At 41.4% G+C, this 20,775-nt stretch overlaps 3 protein-coding genes across 3 annotated transcripts; 2 read left to right on the top strand and 1 right to left on the bottom strand.

The window, feature by feature from the left end:
* The first annotated feature begins 6,817 nt into the window (after window positions 1–6,817).
* On the top strand, window positions 6,818–9,002 carry LOC104419535 (RING-H2 finger protein ATL3). The gene has a single exon (XM_010031217.3). It carries the CDS (start codon window positions 7,504–7,506, stop codon window positions 8,428–8,430), a length of 927 nt encoding a protein of 308 aa, XP_010029519.2. The 5' UTR covers window positions 6,818–7,503; the 3' UTR covers window positions 8,431–9,002.
* Window positions 9,003–9,454: 452 nt separating this feature from the next.
* LOC104419534 lies at window positions 9,455–10,617 on the bottom strand. The gene is made up of 2 exons (XM_010031216.3): window positions 10,380–10,617; window positions 9,455–10,044 (listed from the first exon to the last, which is right to left on the bottom strand). The coding sequence occupies exons 1-2, from the start codon at window positions 10,464–10,466 to the stop codon at window positions 9,628–9,630; spliced, it is 504 nt and encodes a 167-aa protein (XP_010029518.2). The 5' UTR covers window positions 10,467–10,617; the 3' UTR covers window positions 9,455–9,627.
* Window positions 10,618–16,062: 5,445 nt separating this feature from the next.
* On the top strand, window positions 16,063–20,775 carry LOC104419526 (pectinesterase-like). The gene is made up of 4 exons (XM_010031209.3): window positions 16,063–16,848; window positions 16,966–17,287; window positions 19,790–20,135; window positions 20,254–20,775. Exons 1-4 carry the CDS (start codon window positions 16,126–16,128, stop codon window positions 20,594–20,596), a joined length of 1,734 nt encoding a protein of 577 aa, XP_010029511.2. The 5' UTR covers window positions 16,063–16,125; the 3' UTR covers window positions 20,597–20,775.

Raw genomic sequence — 20,775 nt, 5'->3', positions numbered from 1 at the left:
TAAATATAAAATGTTAACAAACTAAAAGTTACTATACCCTTATGGTGCACTTGATGCAACTTTGAACACAGGCCATGCACATATCGTTCCCCAGGTTACTTTTTCGATCCCTTCACCACAACATCTATCCTCCATTGGAGAGGCTCAAGAAAGGCTCGCGGACGGCGGAGGACGGGATGGGTTCGTACTTACTTTTTCCGTACCGCATCATCGAATGTTTAGGCCAGGTTCTCTTGTCGAAGCTGATCCTTCTGGATGGCCTTTGGTGTAATTTCTCTTCTCGATGGAATGAATTATGCCCAAAAAAAAAGTGAAAAAATAAAATAAAAATGGTTGAACCGCACTTCCATATATACTCAATGAATTGTGCGCTTCCCCGAATCATTCCCAGCTTAATCATACTGTCTGGTCTAGCCATAATTGCTTTTTAACCCGGTTTGATTATTAGAAATTCAACTTAAAGAGCCCCTAATTTCGGATGTCAATGCGGGGAACCGGCAACAAGCAATTTATAAATAAATAAAATGAGGATTGATTGATTCCTTTCATAAGCTTGGATAGTATTAGAGGTTGGACCAGCCTAAGGTCTTGAGACGGGATTAGGCAATCAATTCTGCGTTGCTTACCAATTAGGTGAATTAAGAAAGGAATTCGCGTCGTTATCTTGCACGTCGAAACGGTGCGACAAAGGGGCTGCGTGGATTTGCCAAAAGAAGCGAAAGATGCTTCCCACCTTCACCTCCCTTCATCCCAAGTGAAGATTATCTCCTCGTCAGCACACGCGAAACCTGTTCGTACTCTGGTCAAAGGTAGAATTTAGTTGTTTACTTATTTTTATTCTTTTGCCTCTTTTTTGGTAGATTATATATGTGCGTATTTAAGTAGAATAATGATACAAATGGTTCATAAACTTTGGTTCGGTCCAATGTACAAATATAGTTCTTACACTTTAAATTTTTTCAATGTTATCCCTCAACCAATCTAATGCACAATATCATTCTTTGAAAAAAAAAAAAAAAAAACTCAAAGACCACATCAAACAAATTAAAATTTTGAGGACAACATTGCATATCAAGAATGAGTATGGTAGCGTTTTTGTTCTTAGGAACAACGTTTTTGTTCTTAGGAACAATTTTTGTTGAGAAACATTTTTATTTTTATTTTTGTTCCTTGCAGAAGTTTCGAAGAATACATTTAATAACTATATAAAATTTATATTCTCAAAGTAGAAATGCATTTGATATAACCTTCAATTTTTTTTTTTTATGACTTAGAAGTTTTTTAAAAAATTTTAACAATTTTATTACATTTTTTTTTTTTCTTTTTTTTTCCTTTTCTTCTTCTTTCACTTGACCAGATGAGAGCCGGCGATGTCACCCAAAGCCTCGCCCAACCACGGCGAGGCTCCAGCCGACAAGGCTCTGACAAATTCGCCAGAGCTTGTTTGGAAGAGTAGAAAGAGAAAATGAAAGAAAAGAAAAGAGAAAAAAATGGTTTGGGCTTAACTCTTGACTTGTTTTTTGGAATAAAGAAATATATATTTTTGTCTACTTCTTGATTTGATTCCAAATCTCTTCCCATAAACAAAAACGTACACAAACAGATTTTTGTTTTATTTCTATGCTAAAGAACAAAAAAATAGAAAAGCATAAATATTACCAAACACGTCCTAAGTTAAGATTCATGGATCACACCAAACAAATTTAACATTCAAAAACTATAGGCCGAAGTTTATAGACTATTTATGTGTGTCAAAGGTAATATTATGGATTAATATTTTTAGAAAAAAGATTACTCTTGTTGACGTAATAAATTCTGGGCAGCGATTACTGAGCAGATCTGGTGCCCAATATTTATGTGACGCTAAGCCATGTGATGGAGAGATTTGTTAGGGACGCCAGCCATGTGATTTTGTTGGATTTTGACCCCACTATTCTTGTCCTTTTCTTCGCATCCAGCATCGATTTTTCATCCCGACATTTGATCCGTTCTTCACGAAGAACATCAATGGACCACACGGCAAGCTTAGTGATTTCATGCCATGGCTGTTGACAATGACTCAATTTATGATTCATTCTATTATATATAAATTGATTTGGGTGATAATACGTGGATCAAACTTTTGAGATTGGAACGACTGTCTATTTGAGATTTTGCCGGCATGGATCATATGATACTCTTTCTGTGAAATCATTTGATATTTTAAGTACTCATCATTTTGTCCTTGGCCAATCGACCAATTGTAGGATGGATTTGGGGTTAGGACATTTAGGTCTACGAGCTCTATCCAGAAAAAAAAAATATATATATATATATATATATATATATATATAAAATAGTTGATTTAATATTATTTAAAATATTGTCCAAGCACGTGTGCTGGTGTTCAATTTTCATTTACGCTCGTTTCACAGTTTCTACTTAATAGGATAGAAAGTGGGCAAGTATCCAATTATTGCGAGGTTGTTTAGAGCTTGTTTGTTCAGACTTGATCATAGGTAGGAAACAGTCAAAATCTAAAGTAATGATTCAAATTCAAGAAAAAAAATACGAAAAAGTATGTGAACTTGCAATTTTTTTTTTTTTTTTGTAAAAGGTAAGAATCGTGAACCTCTGCAAGTTGATATTCAAATATTATAGAAATTTCAAGTGCGTTGAATTAAAAAAAAAAAAAAAAAAAGAGAGAGAGTCAATATTCGTAACTCGCAAGATCTGAAAGAAAGCAAAAGTCCACGTAGAGTTTTCTTAGTAAGATAAATGTGAATTGTTATTTTCCATCTCAAGTTTGAGCTCGTTAATTGATCCGGTCTAAAGTTTTCAAAGTGAGAAGCAAGATTATATCAATGTCACAGTCAAACTATGGGCACAACATTTCACATGTAAGTTTATAGAGTTTGAGAGTGGCTTGACACCCTTCTTGACACAAAGTGTGCCACCAACATTGACTTGATCCTCCCATGTCTTGTTAAAGCGAAGCTTCAAGGTGAGTGCACAAAGTTTGTTTGCTATTGATTTGACTATCAATTCTCTAATTGATAGTAGATTTCTTCGTGATTAGCTTTTTCCGTGATGTAGATATTGACGCTTGAAATGAATGTGCTTTTTTTTTCCATCGATTTCTCTCATGATTTCGCCCTCGTTCGTTTATTTTGAATTGCACCATCCTCTTATTATCTCTCGACATGATTATCATATGAGGCCCATGTGGGCATAAAAGTCAAAACTTATAAAATCAGAAAACACGAGCAGGAAAAGGACAACCCGGGAGCCTTATGCACGTAACTCGGAAAATCAAAGGACTATCAAATACCAAGGTCGAGACAAAGGCGACCACTATGGCACGACAAAGGAAAAAGATTATATATACCATGACACGACAAAAGGAAAAGATTATATATAGAAAGAGAGAGAGAGAGCCATTGTAATTTATTTGAAGTGCCGCATAATTTTTAATTATTCCACCTCATATTGGTGGCGGTCGATGAGATGGGCTCTGAAGTGAAATATTCTAATTTCAGGGATGCTAGTTGAAGCTGAACTGGGTTGACCCCTGGTCCGACCACGATCGGCAGCACGGGGATTGGCCTCGGGTCAAAAATTAGGCATAAAATGGACTCTGGAATTGCAGCTTGTATCATTCATCTCGGTTGGACATGAATGAACAATATACTACTCCCTTCCCACGGGTCAAAAAATTGGGCTTTCGGGTCAAATTAAACTGCGTTCTGCTTGTTAGTTTGACCCTCAAGGTCAAACCCCTTCGAGAAGGTCCCGATTCGGGGCCTTTGATCTTGGAAAACTAGACAATAAGATTTTCGCACGTTTGTTAAGGATTTGAGACACACGAAGGCTGGACATAAAGTATCATTTTACATTCTAAAGGGTCAACAAACCGTTTACAAATTAGTAAGTCGCGCCAAAATGACTGTATATTTTTTATGTTAACCCTATGTCTACTCTCTTCTATGCAAAACGGAATTGCTTGATAAATATATATATATAAATTAGGCTACTTTTATTTTTGCAATAAATTCTTGATGATTATCCTCTATTAAACTAGAATTCAAATGAATAAAAAAAAATTCATTGTTTACAATTATATTTAAACATAAATTATTATCAACAACGGAAATATTTATCGGTAACTAATTATTTCAAGCGATACAATCTATATTTTTTTAAGAAAATATTTTCTAAATTATTTATTTTTCATGAAACAAATAAAGCTAAAATAATAATGATAAATTTGTTGGGATCGATGCTCTTTTTGTTTCACAAAAAAAGGATAATCCCGATAACATTTTCTTAAAAATAATCGCTTGTATCATTTGTTAAAACAAACGAATGAAAACAGAAAATTTTATCATCCACGAAAATATTTAGATCAAAATATTTTTCATTGATTAATTGTTCCATTTTTTATGAAAAAATATTTTTCACATTATTCGTTTTCCACAAAATAAATTCAGCATTTTTTCTCTATCTACCTAACCAATATATCAGACATGAAATGGTCGCTTGAGTCCCTGTCGTAGGAGCAGGTGCCTCTGTCAATGTACCCCTCCATAGATGTCCAGCCGAACGAGGTGACAAAGCGGCGATGCATAGGCCATTTAGACCATCGTGCATTGTCCCAAAAGCTAATGACACAAGGAACCCCGGCAGTAACGACATAAAATAGACATCGACCGGAGGCGACGAGCGATCGTAGCCCACGATCCTCCCTTAGATCCGCCGGTTGGCTTTCCTAGTCTCATTTTCTTAGTGGTAATGGTGTTTCCTAGGGACAGAATCAGTCCCCTAAAAACTGTTTTTGCGGTCTCAAAGGAGACGGTTGAGGGTCTCTAGGAGACAAAAAGCAAAAAGGTTTGGGGGATTTCAGGTCCTTTTTTTTTTTTTAATTCGTCTTTTTGGCCGGAGTTGGGGGGAATTCACAAACTGTATGTTTGGCAAGGAGGCAGGGTGCGTTTGGGAAAACTTTTGGGAAAGTCCTTGAGAAAATGTAAGGATCTTTGAGCTAAAGGGGATTTTGGAAATGCAAATTGTGTTTGGTAAATCGTATTTGTAAAAAGTCCATTATAAAGTATGTTTGAGCTAAATAGTGTTTGGACAAATTAAGCGTGTAAAAGACTTTTGTCATTAAAAAAAAAAAGAAAAAAATTGGCTGGTTCACCTTTGGTGAGGGGCAAGTTGTCAGGCGGGTCCGGCGTGGAGCGGGCGGTCCGGCGAGGCGGGCGGTCGGCGGGTCGCCGCAACCCGGTCAGCGGCCGGCGACCTCCGCACGGAGTCGCGGCGCTTGGCGGTCGCGCGACCTTCCGGCGAGGGTCGCCGCGACCCGATCTTGCGGCGACCTCGATCACGACCGGATCGCGCGATCCCGATCACTCGATTTGGGTCACGGAGGTCACGTGGCCCGGATGCAGGTCGCGGCGACCTCAGGGGACCCCGGATCTGCGCGCGGATTTGGGTCGCCGGAGGTCGCACGGCCGGTCTGGGTCACGGAGACCTCCCGGTGACCCGGATCTGCCAGGGTCGCGGCGTCGCCGAGGTTGCGGCGGTCGCGCGACCTTGCTGCGACCAGTCTGGTGGTTCTTAGGGGTTGCGGCGGTCCGGCGACGTGACTCGCGAGGGTCGCCGAGGTCACGCGACTTCGCCGCCGACGGTCGCCGTGACACAGGCCTCTTGCCGCCTCTGTTCGGCTCGTCGGCGACCCCTCATAGCTCAGTGCAACTTCGCCAACCTCCACGAAGAAGAAGATGAATAGTTACGAGGACAAAACCGGAAAAACGAAATGTTAACGAGGACATTTATGGAAGAAATTTTTATCTTACTCTCCATCAGCCTTCCGAGAGGCTGAATGCCCAAGCAGCCCCACCTGCCTTGGGCTTTCAGGCCTATGGGAAGGCAAGCCTTCCCAAATGCAAGTAAAAAAATCTTCCCAAACACTCTTTCCTTGGCCCAAAGGCCTTTAGCCCTCAAGGATCCTTGGAAATGCAGTTTCCAAACGCAGCAGTGCCCTTAGCTTTATGGAAAGTCAAATTTAAAAAAAAAAAAAAGAATTGATAGTAATAAGGGATAAACTCCAAAAGGGTGAAGTTGCAAATTATCCTTGATCCATACGCACGTGTAGACATAAACAATCTCTCAAACCCTTGCAATGGCTTCATGAGAACATGAGATGAGATTTTTCTCCAAATATCTTTAAAAATGCCTGAAAGGCGAAACTATTTACACAATATAAAGCAAACTCACATAAAAATTTAGATATTGAGTTTTTGTCCAATCCTATTGAAGTCCATGCGTGATATTCATGAACTTACAATGTATAAAAAAAAAAAAAAATTGATTTTGAATTCTCATGACAATTTATATATTGAGAAATTTCTCAATATATGATATTTGAATCTTCAAGTTTTCTATTCTATGATCATTTAATCAATTTCCTATTTAGACTAGCTTTTGTAGATATTTTCCTTTCTTCATATATATTTTTTAATGTTTTTTAGAAAAGTTTCACGAGAAATCTTCCTGCTAGTGTACGGAAGGTACATATGAAAATTCATGGGAAAGAATCTAAATTATCAGCCAAATCTACCGCGAGGATTCATCCGCAGATTGTCTTATTCATGAACTTTCTTTTTTTTTTTTTAATCTTTGGAACACTTTCTTGACATCTTGGACCGTCTATTTTAGCTGTAGAAAATAATATAATCTCTGGAAAAAAGGAAAAAAAGAAAAAAAACTGGTGTTTTAAGGGGAGGGAAGGGAAGAAGTGTCGTCTACGGCCATTTCAGGAGTCAAACGTGGGGGCGACACCAGAGGAGACGAAAAGAAGAGACGCAAAGCGAAGCAGCAGCCACTACGATCGCCTCCCTCCGTTGGCCCACCGCGGACCAGACTGCCGTCGTCTTCTTCCTCCTCCTTCCTCCCTTTGGGCAGCATAAAAAGTCCAAGTCTTCGAAGTTGGTCAAGTCCTAAGTTGGAGGTGGAATCTCCCTCTCTCAGCCCGGGCCGTCTCTCCTTTGAACTTTCCTTCCTTCCTCACTCTCTCTCTCTTAAATTTTCCAAATTCCTCCACCCGAAGAACAAGTCTAAACTCTCCTCTCCTTCTCTCTCTCGCTTTCCTTTGTACTTTCTCCTCCAACTTCAAGTCTGAACTCTCCTCTCATTCTCTCTCTCTCGCTTTCCTTCCTACTTTCTCTCCAACTTCCCTTCCTCCTATATCTGGTGCAGCCTCCGTTTATAATTCATCGGGCAGTGACGGCTTTTCTCGTGAACTTGCAGAGGAAGGCTCGAGAATCGTCTGAGCAAAGAGGACCTTTCTTGGCTTTCGGCATAGCCACCCGGTTCTTGAGAGAGTGCAGCGCCTTTTCTCATCTGGGTTCGCTTCAAATTCTCGCCTTTTTTGGTGTTTTGACGAGTTTGCGATTCGCTCCTCGCGAGTTCTTTTGTTTGAGTTCGTCGTCGAGGAATCTTGATCGTCATACATAGAGGGAGAAAGCAATGTCCGATTCTCAGGGCAGCGGGACGCTGGACAACTCTGCCGCCGTCGAGATTACCGGCAAGATCATGGTGATAGCAATTATAGTCCTTTTCTTGGTCGTGGTCTTTGTTCTCTTCCTCCACTTGTATGCCAAGTGGTTCTGGTGGCGCACGGAGGAGCCCCATCCCCAGGGCCTCAACCGCCGCCGGCCGCGGCGTCGCTTCGTGTTCGCCCCCGGCCAAGAGATGGCGGCCGTGGCGACGCGCCGGGGGCTGGATCCCTCAGTCCTGCGGTCCATCCCGGTCATCGTGTTTCGGCCCAAAGAGTTCAAGGACGGGCTTGAATGCGCCGTTTGTCTGTCTGAGCTTGTCGACGGGGAGAAAGCCAGGTTGCTGCCCAAATGCAATCACGGGTTTCATGTAGATTGCATTGACATGTGGTTTCAATCGCATTCGACTTGCCCGCTTTGTCGAAATTCCGTCAATGGAGCGCCTGAGAGTCGTAATGATGTTGGTCCTGAGGAAAACAGTATCGAATCTGTTGATGAATCCATCGAATTGAGTGCTGAAGATATTTTAGCTAGTGGATATTCCACGGATTCCCCAAATTTTCCTACTAATGTGTTGTTCTGGGGTGATGACACTCAGGTTAGCTCTAGGACTGGTTCTCTGGAGGAAGGCCCTGTTCCTTCAGAGGAATCGACGGAGTCGCCTTCGTCCTCCATTCAGCCAGATGGGGCTTTGGTGATTGACATACCGAGGCAGACAATGGAGAGCACATCGTCCTTTTCACCATCCACGAGCGGGTGTGTGCAAGATGAAGTGAAGTCACCGATGACTACAAGATTGAGGTCTTTGAAGAGGCTTTTGAGCAGGGAAAGAAGAGTGAATACTTGCAGCCCTACTTCTGCTGATGTGGAGCAAGTTGGAAGAAGTCTGCCTTGTTAATACGGAATTATGGGTTAAAGATGCCAGCGGTCTTCTGCTGTGGTTGATTAATTAAGATGACGATTCGTCGATCCTTTTTAAGCCAATGATTCATTTAAGATGTCGAGTTCTGGCATTTTGAACGTCATTTTGGATGTCCTGCTCTGGAAATCCTTGAGAATTGCCGAATTTGCTGGGAAAGACAAGCTTTTCCCAAATTGGGGTGCTTGAACTTCTGTTTTTCTGTACAGAACGAGAAGTTTGATTGAATAGTATCGATGGAAGTTGGTCTCTGTTATTGAGTCAGGGTGCGATGACTTCCTTACGATGAGTACATTATATGCAAAGAAAACAGCTTCTCTGTTTTACATGATGGAAAATGGATATCCATCATTTTCGACAAAAGATGTAGTAGTATGTGACAACTTTTTTTCATTTAAAGGATGCTGTGAAGATACTGCGTTGTTTGCTCAAAATTCTTCAGCTATCGAGTTTCACACTCAGTCATGTACATAAGTCTATATTCTTCTCTGTACTTTTAGAATGTATCTGCTTTATCCGTTTATCTTGATGCAGCAACTTCTCTTCTATTATCAGTCATTCTCAAAATTTGGCATTGTGAACTTGCTTAGATTCAGTTCTTCACTTCCGCCTCGGTGAATTTAGTTTTTGCAGAATATGCGCCCTTGATTATACTGATTGACTGCGGTTAAATCACGGTGGCTTGTGATTGTAATCTCTAAACGAAACTTCAAGCACCGGATGATTCCTCAAGACCTGCTGGTTGTCCATCACACAGATTGATGAAAGCCTAGCCTTTCCTCAAAGCTATCGTTTCTTTCATTTCGGCTGTTGATCTCACCGCTTGACCAAAGAAATGAAACAGAAAGAAGCTTTCAAGACTACATTGCTTCTTTCCTGAAAATAGACACCATCACTGGGATTTATTGCAGGATAATCACAAACGTAATATCCTACCACGATGTCTTAACAGATCAGTCGCAATCTCCTGCTTTATATCCTCGCTGTCCGTGGACTGCTTCTGAGCTATCAAATGCGGTGAAGGGAAAAGCAAAACCAATTAATCGAAACAAAATGCACCAGACAATCAATTAAGCTACTCAGTTCTTTCATTTAAGCACTCCATCACATGCCCACTACAAGATCTTTTAGATGCTGATCATAACGGCGCGACTGTCCTCTCACGGCTATGATCTGCTAGGTAACAAAGTAGACTGGACCAAATGGCTTTGCACGGTGGGGTTCGCTATGGTCAAGAGCTGCGTAGGGTATATCATACCCCATTTCCCAGGAGGATCTGGAAAGGCCCGTCAGAGGGCCTGAGAACGAGCAGCAGGGTCGCTCACCTGGCTTCCCGGGCCCGCTGTTCTTCATGTATATTGGACCGGAGACGTGATTTCTTATTGGATTAGAGCTCCTGGAACCACTTACAGGTTTGAGTGTGGAATTGCTCTTCTTTTCAAATTTCTTGTGTGCTTTCACCCACCAGGAGACGAGAGAATTCTTCCACGATTTCTTGCTCTTCTTGACTTCCCTCCTATCGATATCTGCTCCTGGCGATGGAGCTCTAGGACTTTCTTCCTCACTTTTGTGCCTTCTTGCTTCATCTAAGATCTGAAGAAGCCAAAACTAGGTGAAATTAATCTCTCTTAAAGAGCAGGTCCATAAGACCCCAAGAGATGACAGATAAAAAGGGATTCATTCTCGGACTAGAGAAAATCTCATCTACTGTTTGAAAGAGAACAGTCTGCTACTTCGATATGTTTTCAGGACTAATTCATTTCACGTAATAGTTCATGTTTGACGAACTGCTCCAATGTACAAGGTAACACGACACGAAACCTTTGCTCTTCCTAAATGTTCAAAACCGAAATTCTTTTTTCCCCTTCAGCTATCGCTTTTTCTCGAAAGCACAAGCGATCTCGTTTCGATCTCATAGGAATTATTACCTCAGAGAAGTCCAACGCTGGGTCAAACTCGAAGTCCTCGCCATGTTTTCTCGCCTCAGATCCTCGGGCTATGTGGGATTTCCTCATTTTCTTTCTTCTCAACTGGAATCATGAACCGGGGGGGTTACGCGAACAGATTTAAAAGAAAATATTTCTAGGGAGATGAAACTGACAAGGGAAGAGGCATAAAGAGAATGTTTGGGAGGCCATGCCCAGTGGTACGTTAGAAGAGGATACAGCTTCTAAGGGGGGCACGAAATAGGCAAGTGCCAGCTACTACCGAATGAAAACTCAACAGAATGTGCGCCTGTGACTCTGTAGTGTACATTTTAGAGAATGTGGCATTTACTACGGGTGGTTGAGATGGGCAACTTAAGATTTTCAGGCCTATGATTATAGTAACTGTACTGAGGATCCATGGACATTTAATACAGTGCCCATGGAAAGGTGAATCCACATTGCCATGATCTTGTAATTTAGCGTTCGTTTCCGGTTCACGCACGCCCAAGCAGATCACAGGAGGCTGTGCTCTGGCCAGAACAGGTGCGCTGAGCGGAGGAGAAGATGGTCTGGGCAGTGGGCACCACTTATTTTAGGTGCAGTCTCCGCTAAAATGCTTATATAAGTATAGACGGTCCATAAAGTTTAAATCGTGATAACTCGTGAATGATGAATGTATCTAAAGATATAAGATAATTCGATTTAATTTTTATTGATCATCAAAGGGCCTAACTTGGCGGGCTCTGCCAAGGGCCCAGGATCCGAGTTTACATGGATCTTCGCACCGGGATGTTCCTGCAATGTTGGGTCTCCAAAGGCAATTTCGAGTGCAACAATCATGGACTCCTCTCTTGCCGAATCCATACGATGACAGCTTTCACTTTACTATAGAACGCAAGTTGGGCTGATCATGTCCCGGCAGCTCCCTAGGCTCGCTCGATGCTGAAAGCATCTCATCGGGCCTGATGGAGCTGTCATGTTCTTGAGGCTGGCCGACCTGCCTTTAAGGATTGGAAAAGCGGTTCCTGCCATGCTCGCGAAGTTGCCCTCAACATGCGAAGGGGGAAAAATGCAATGAGAAGAGATCCTAACAGCGCTGTGTGAAGTTCTGTGTACTTTTCAGCAGACAAAATATTTCAAGGAAGCTCGTCCAGCCATTCTTGTTTTTTTTCCTATCTTTTATGTATACATGGTCCATTGTACAACGGTATAAAATGATTTAGCGATAGGAAAGTCTTACACAAGCAGTTTTATCCCCTCACAGTTTGAGATTTTGACCATCTACTTTCTCACTAATTATCGAATCAATGATGAACGAGACCGCTTTTAGGGAAAAAATTAGTACGCCAACTATATATATATATATATATATAATGACCTCAATCCGACCTTTGCTTTTTATTTTGTATTGCTTGAATTTACTTTCGCCTGCGGATTGTATTCTTCAAAACATGTTTCATAATCAACTTTCTAGACAGCGATAAAAAATCCATCATTTTGCTCTTTTTTCAAAGGAAAAAAAAATCCACAATTCTCAAACTATGCCTACAATGATATATTTACTCTTTTTTTTTTTTTTTTTTTTTGTGAAATAAAAATTCCCAAACTATACACATTGTGACACCTTTTACCCCAAACTTTTTCCAATGACATAACAACTCTAAAATTATATATATGACACAATTACTTTCCATCAAGATTTCATTAGATGATTTGTTTGACAAACTAACATTGTTTTTATTTCATTTAAATCACATGGGAGCTATGCCAACATTGTTCTTTTTAGCATCTATGTAGGTGAATTTTTAATAGTTTTCATTAATGAAACTTTGATGGAAGATAAATATGTCACACAGATATAAGTTTAAGATTTTTGGTATCACAAAAAAAGTTTAAGTAAATGTGTTACGGTAGGAATAGTTTATGGGTTTTGATGGCCTTTGCCCTTATGGTATTATATGGGCCACATGATTTTTATTTGCACTTTCTTTTGATAATTCAAGAGCACGAGCATGAAAGCCAACCATATACAAGCTCATGGAAAGTTTTGTAAGCTTCATTAACTAGTTAAGTGCATATCCTTAATCTATGTAAGTGGTTCCAACCTAAGACAATTTGCACATAATGGTTGAATATTAGAACAAACAATATCCAGTGCTTGAGTTGGAAATAATCAAATGCCATGATTTTTTTTCTGCTTTAGCCAGTCATTACATTGTCATACACCAATATGTAATTTAGATCGCGCCTAAGCTCCCCAATATATCTTCATCCAATTTCTTCTTCCTCATTGCCTAAAAGTGATGTTTCTCTTTGATTTGAACGTAGCTGCATAAAGTAAACAGGAATAAGCTAAGCCCAATATTAGAGTTTTCCTTCTCTCTCTGTTTTTTTTTTTTTTTTTTTTTTTGGGTTTTGGGGGGAGATGTTGAAGATGTTGAAGAGCTTACTAAAGTTGACCGCAGCAAGATAGCAACCGTGCAACTACCGCAGCCGCCCCCGCAACGCAGAGGAAGACGGTGGTTCTCAAACGGCGGGCAGGCAATTGGAGTGCAGTGATGATTCAAGTGCACATGTTTTTTGACTTGCGGGCATTGCTTTAGCAATCTCATCATTAGAGCGCTTTTAAAATGAGGCAAATTGGTCAATATATTAATGAGGAAAGGAAAGAGGAAGGGGATGAAATGATGAACGCCACTGGATCCAGCTTCTCCTTTTGGAGGGAGTGAATTTCCATCTTTAACCCTTTTCCTAAGTGAAAAATTTGTAAATCCCGGTTTTGGTTTGTTCCGAACTATACGAAGGAAGCAGCCTAAGTTCGAAATTTATAATCTAGCTGTATCATGCATTTTCAAGCATCTGCTTTACCTATATCGAGAACTTGGAAATAAGTTTAGGGAAATATTCTCTCTCTCAACTTACTAGGAGAAAAGCCATGCCCATTTGAATGTGAAAAAGACCAAAATTGACTTGAATGGAAAAAGAGAAAGTGAGATTCATGTCTTTTCACGGAATAAATTCAAATTGTTGTAGGATCAAGCATATCAGTCAAGTACAACCCACGAACAAATTTTGTGGGGTACGGCGATATGCGATCATGATTGCAGTTTTAACTTCTCATTTTGTATGTCACTCGGCAATACACTGTTTTTATATATATGTATATTGCCACAAAAATGGAGCTTCATAAATCTTTTTAGCGAAAGTTCAAGTTTGAAATCAAATCTCAATTTATTTCATTTTTATCTATAAATTTTTGAAATATTCGCATTTTCGAATCTAAATTATCATTATGAAATCTATTGTTTTAATGTGAAAGATTTCAAACCGTAAACGCGTTGAAACACGTTTCCTGGCCAGTATCTCTTTTTGATTCAATCCATATCACATCATGAGAACTTACGCGGAATTGCAAATGACAAAGCAAGGATTGCAGCTGGTGAACGATATCTTCTTCCCTTTTCTTCCTTTTTAGTGTCCTTCCCTACTTTTGATTTTCTTTTTGTGGGGACAGACATGGGGAGGAAATTAGGATCAATGTTTACTAGGAATTCCGGCGTGATTGGCGCGGGCTTTCAAGATCTACCAAGAACAGGATAGGAACTCTCGTTTTGAAGGCATTCATTACAAAATGACAGAGAGGAAAACCAGTATGCCGGAACCGGGGCAAGTACCAAACGCATGTTCACATCGAATAAGTAGTGGATCCATTGGTGGTGTCATTGTCTATTGCCGATATGGCTAGGGGTGAGCATGGTCCAACCCACTCTTTAACCCTAGGACCAACCCGCACAATGCTGGTTCTCAATTTTTGGGATCCAGGACCGATCCTATTGAGCTTGAGATCGAGGACCGGACTGACCAATGGGTTCGGTCTAGTTCCAGGGTCAACTCTGGACCAACCGATAATTTTTTATTTCATTTTTTGTGTTTCTTAACAAAATGATTGATGACCGAATTGACCCAATGGGTTTAGTCCGGTTTCCAGATCAACCAAGAACAACCGATAATTTTTTATTTCATTTTTTGTACTCCTTGAAAGAGCAACCGATGACCATACCGACCTAATGGGTTCGATGATGAGCGAGACCAGTAAAGAAAGACAAATAGTAAGGGTCAAGTGGGGTGAGCATCGAACAAAATGAGTATCGAATATCAAGTAAGTATCAAGCGGCGAGCGGCATGAATGACCCAAAGCGAGCGAGGCGAATGTCGAGTAGCAAGTGGAGAAGTTATTTTTTTCGATTTTGACAAATTGAAGACTAAGAGGACAAATAAGATAGAAGAGAACGAATACTAGAGGAGAATGTTATAAGGAGCTGTTTATGCCTTTTTTAACGTCGTGAGAACTCCTGACAAAAATATTTTCCTTCTTCGTAAATTATAACTATTGACACTATAAAAAATATTAAAAATTTAAGTTATTAAAGAATAATGTAAAATTATTTAAACTCCTCACTAAAGAGCTATTTAATGTTATTGACGCTATTATTTTAAGGTTTCTCTATAAAAAAAAAATTACAAATAATATTATATATATATAGAGTCAAGATTAGTCCAAGTTGGATTGACCCAGAACTCTCAGGATTGAGGACCGACCTACACAGTGCTGATCTAGGAATTCTAGGATCAAGAACCGACCCAGTCTCCTTGGAAACTAGACCAGGACTAGCAGAGTTGAGCCGGTCTAGGATCGGTCCAAGGTCAACCCTGGACCGATACTCACCCTTAGATATTGCACATACGACGCGAGATGTTGCGAGACTTTTGTGGTGGGTATGTGCTGTGTTCTTGCCTTGCATTCCGTTCTCGTATCACATACAGATCTACACGCAACCAAGATGTGCATTTTAGAATTCACATTTGTCATGGGATTATCATATATTAAATTGATGAACGAAGGATGCAATATCAATATGAGAACAGACTGGCATGGCCAGAGATGTATTGTCGTCACCATTGCATTGCTCTTATAAAAATGGTTTCTTCAACCCGCCACTTGCGATCAAACCTACCTCGCATTTTGACCAAACAAAAGAAAAAAGAAAAAAAACCCTACCTTGCATCTTTAATGGTTATACAAAATGCTCTTCATCAACTTTTCAAATCATCTCCACTTTTTATCGCGGTTCTCTTATTAACATTGAAATAATATGTTGGTCAAGCCCGTGTGTTACCGTAAACTTCACATAAAAATATGCATGATGATAATTAAGCAAGTAAGGAGCGCATGCATAAAATTTGAATAATATTACGCAGAAAGTTTATACACAATCGAATATTATTTTAACTTGGTTGATCTTTTAAAAGATAAATGACATAAAATGATTTTTGAATTTTGATTCGATATACATCGTGGTTCGTGAATTTAAACCTAATATTTATAATTCCTGAAATTTTGGTATATATTCAATTTAATCCATAAACTATATAATAATGTTCAATGTTGTTATTGAATTTAAATTAATCAAAGGAAAAAGAATTATTTATTACAATTGAAGAATAGAACCATGAATAACAATAAATAAGATAAAGAAACTAACGAAAGAAAATCAACGCTATCACAATCATAAAATTGATCAGTCATCCGTATCAATAATGATTGATATAAATTGTGTACAAAAAAAAAGAAAAGAAGAAAAAGTACTTTCAAATTTTTTTTCCTCTCTTTTTATGCCCGTGACATTTCCCATCGCACTCCCATCGACCCACTGAGGCTCCTCCTGTCGCGTCTGTCTTCTTCACAATGGCCAACGTCAAGCAAGTCCTCGCCGGAATCTCAACTTCCAGCAAGAGAAACCGAAAGCTCCTCCTCTCCATCTCCGGTTGCCTCCTCCTCGTCGCCGCCGTGATCGGCATTGTCGCCGGCGTCCACTCTACTCCCGTCGCCCCATCGACCCACGCCATCCTCAAGTCCTCATGCAGCTCCACGCGCTACCCGGACCTCTGCTACTCCGCCGTCGCCGCCTTCCCCGGAGCTGCCGCTGGCCTCGCCACCCAGAAGGACGTCATCGAGGCGTCGCTCAACATCACCACCGTCGCCGTGGAGCAAAACTTCTTCACCGTCGAGAAGCTCCTGAGCAAGAGAAGCAAGAGACTGACGAAGAGGGAGAAGAGGGCGCTCCACGACTGCCTCGAGACCATCGACGAGACGCTGGACGAGCTCCAGCAAGCGGCGCGGGACCTTAACTCGTACCCGAGCGCGGCGAAGTCGCTGAAGCAGCACGCCGACGACCTGAAGACGCTGATGAGCGCGGCGATCACGAACCAGGAGACTTGCCTGGACGGGTTCTCTCACGAGGACGCCGACCGGCAGGTGCGGGAGGCCCTGGAGAAGGGGCAGGTTCACGTGGAGAAAATGTGCAGCAACGCGCTCGCGATGATCAAGAACATGACCGACGCCGACATGGAGGCTGAGCTTAAGGCCCCCGCAAACCGGAGGATGCTCAAGGAAGAGGATCCGGTTCAGGTACGCGATTATAACCTTTTCAGGTTAATGTTCTTGTCTTAACATCGTAATGTCGAAGATAACAAAAACTTCGCCCACCGTCCCATCAACGGATTCTGCCTAAATTCTTCGAACTAGGGTGACAAGAGCGGGTGGCCGGAGTGGCTGTCGGCCGGTGACAGGAGGCTGCTGCAGTCGACGGCGGTGATTCCGGACGTGGTGGTGGCGGCGGACGGGACTGGGAACTACACGACGATCTCGGAGGCAGTGGCGGCGGCGCCGGAGAAGAGCAGCAAGCGGTACGTGATAAGGATAAAGGCCGGGGTGTACAGAGAGAACGTGCAGGTGCCGAAGAAGAAGACCAACCTGACTTTCATCGGCGACGGGCGGACCACCACCATCATCACCGGCGACCGGAGCGTGAAGGGCGGCTTCACCACCTTCGAGTCCGCCACTGTCGGTACGCATCTCTAATTGACTAAACTAAATGCTTTGTTTGTTAGAGCACGCGTCACTCGATTAAGCAGTAAATAGTAACGAAAATTTAATCAACTACCAAGATGGGTACAATTCGAGGGCAATGAAGGACATGTAAATTCACCTACTTTTTGGTAGCATTACTACTTGCTATACCTACAACCTTATTTTGGGCTAAGTCATAAGGGCAACAATATCATTTAAATGTCATTTAGATTGGTCCCCCGAGCTAAATTATTAGAACGAGGGGCCTAAGTTGCAAGGGGGTCAGTACGACGGTCCTAGAGGGTGGCTCTGGCAACCTTTGCGCATGATCAGACAACCTATGCGAGTCCTGACACACATACGTAGGAGATACGGATTGGCCCCCCTCTCTTACGATTTTCGTGTGGTCAATATTGTCGGTCGGACTTGTCGAAGTCAAATGATGTTTAGCAGATTTGTTTGCGCACTTTTTTGTGTGATAAAAGCATACATAATAACATTAAAAATATAGTTAATATTACAAAAAAATCTCAAATTAATATATACGCGATAAATTTATTCAAAACAAAAAAAATTTATCACAAAAAATTCTAAACCAATTCATCTATATCAAATATACCATTAATTACTTTTTATTAAATTTTATCATTAAATTGGTTAATTAAATAATATATGGAAATCGATAGATGTATTAGTTTAAGTTTTTACCCTTTTTTTATCACATATATATTATTTTGTGATTTCTGTAGTACTAATCAATTTAACAAAAACTAATAAAGGATAAATTAGTTATAGATTTATTAATTCGAGATTTTGTGTTCAAAAAGTTAATTTGGCATATAGTGTATCGGTTTGAGATTTGTTGTGATTAAAAAAAAAAAAATAGAATACAGTCTTACGAAAGTTAAAGTTATCTAAGAAGCATGGTCCCGGTTCTTTAAGAATTTTTAGTATGGCATTTTTTCAAATTGAGGTCTGTGTTTTCTGCCTTTCCCCCAAGACTTTTTTTCAAAAATCAATATTAAAAAAAAAAAAAAAAGGTAACAAAATACGTTTCTGATTGAGCGACCGTTGGTGGGGTTTGAATTTTGACGTCGCCACGTGCTGAACCTCCCAAATTCGAACATGACGGGGAATCCCTCGGGAGCCCTCTGTCTCCCCCTCCGTACAATCGCGATGGTGGATTACAGCCGAGCTGGGACCCCGGGGAGTCTTTGATTGGCGCTCCCGGCTCTCCCGAACTGAATCGATTTAAAAAGTGAAGAAAACGACAATTCCTCGTCTGCCTTTTTCTTTGGCTTTTTCCTCCTTTCCTTTCTCCGGTCTTGATCTTACGTACGATTCTCCGCTTCCCCCACGTTGGAGTACGACGAGGCGACAGCGACGGTCCTATTCACGGATGCTCCCTCCCTTCATTTTTTTTTTCTTCTGTCTCATCTCCTCACTCCTGGAGTAAAGCTAGGATTTTATTAATCTATACCAAGGCAGAGACCTCCTGATGAAAAATATCAATAATAAGAAAAATAAATTTGCATGGGCGGGACCGGGCCGGGCCCCTCCAAATCCTTTGCCCCGGCCTGGCCTGGCCTGGCCCGCCGGTCGTGGCCGTCCGCCCGTTAATCTGGGACTCGTGTTTCTAATCGCGTGATTAGGACTAAAAACCCTCATTCATTCACGGCGGGATTTTAGCGCCGTCTGAATCTTTGTCTTCATGTCGGTGTGTGAGTGATGTAAACATCATAAGTTTGTCAAATCTGTTTTCCGTTCATTCCGGACGTCGTGCTCGATTCCCTCCTTTCCTGGCGTGAATATCGCAAAAACATCATTCCCTGCGTGGTCGCATGCAGCCGCGTGGGAAGGAAAGTACTGTGTTAGTTCGTGGTTTGGTACAGCTTCAGGCGCCGTCCTGTTTTGGCTGCTTCTTGTTGCTGGGCCTTGCTTGCGGAATTACATGCTAGGAGATTTGAGTTAACGATCGAGGGGTGGATGGAGTAAAACCCTTATTTAGTCAACAAGATGAACGGACTTTTCTGTGCATGTGTAGTGGCAGACAGGAATGGAGTGAAAGTCTTGCATTCAAACGCCTGGGGAAGGTGACACACAAGTTCGGAATTTGGGTTGTAGATCATTATGCATGATTGTGACTGCAAGAATTTTTTCAATTAAGACGACTAGATCCGGAATGCGCGCAGGTGCTGTTGTTTTCGTATCTTTTTATGTAATAATTTTTTTTTGATTGATGTCGACGTCCTAGTTGAACAATCGAACTGAGAAATATGAAAAGTGGGGAAATTTTTTGCTCAGTAAAATCGAAACTCAGTGTTTACAAAGAAGACTTCAAGAAGTAAGAACATGTATTTTGCAGATTCCCCCGTGATCTTTTTCAGGTCTAGTACTTAGAAAGAAATGCGTATCCTATTCTGATAAATGTGATCAGATGACTTTCTGTTATTGTACCATTATGTGTTTATCGAGATTTGACATTTCTTATGCACTGCAGCGGTGCTTGGCGAGCGATTCTTGGCCAAAAACATAACCTTCCAGAACACCGCCGGCCCTTCAAACCACCAGGCCGTTGCCCTCCGTGTTGGTGCCGATCTATCTGCCATTTACGAATGCGACATCCTCGCCTACCAGGACACCCTCTATGTCCACAAAAACCGCCAATTCTTTGTCAAGTGCTTAATTGCCGGCACAGTCGACTTCATTTTTGGTAACGCGGCTGTCGTCTTCCAAGACTGCGACATTCACGCCCGTAAGCCGGACCCTGGCCAAAAGAACATGGTTACTGCTCAAGGACGAATTGACCCGAACCAAAACACGGGAATCGTGATCCAAAAATGCAGGTGCGTATGTAGGAATGAAAATTTATTTTTGTGTTTAGGATATCGTGTAATTACTCTAATAATTCGATAGCACCAAATTTATGCTTGTACCACGCCTAAATTGTTACCAATGATGTAGGATTGCTGAGACCAACGATCTCCAATCAGTAAAGAGCAGTTTCCCAACGTACCTCGGCCGTCCATGGAAGGAGTACTCGAGGACGGTGATTATGCAGTCATCGATCTCGGACGTGATAGACGAGGTGGGTTGGCACGACTGGAACGGGACCTTTGCCCTCGACACATTGTACTATGGAGAGTACCAGAACACCGGCACAGGCGCCGGAATCTCAAAGAGAGTGAACTGGAAGGGCTATAAGGTGATTACGGTTACAGAGGCACAAGGGTTCACCGCCGCGAATTTCATTAGCGGAGGTAGTTGGTTGAGCTCCACTGGGGTCCCATTTTCACTCACCCTGTGAGCAAGATCAAATCGGTTTGTACCATGACCATTGATATTCCGATTATGCATCAGGTTTTTTGTCGAGTGCCTATTAGTACTTGAGGTGTGGTTAAAGAAATGAAATTTGGGTATTGTACAGACCATGCAAATCACCATTGGGATATTTAGTACATATAATGAGAAGGGATGACTTGTGCA

The sequence above is a fragment of the Eucalyptus grandis genome, chromosome 9, assembly GCF_016545825.1.
Source record: "Eucalyptus grandis isolate ANBG69807.140 chromosome 9, ASM1654582v1, whole genome shotgun sequence".
NCBI lineage: Eukaryota > Viridiplantae > Streptophyta > Magnoliopsida > Myrtales > Myrtaceae > Eucalyptus > Eucalyptus grandis.
Note: the sequence above shows the minus strand (reverse complement) of the source record. Positions and strands in the feature narration are given on the sequence as shown.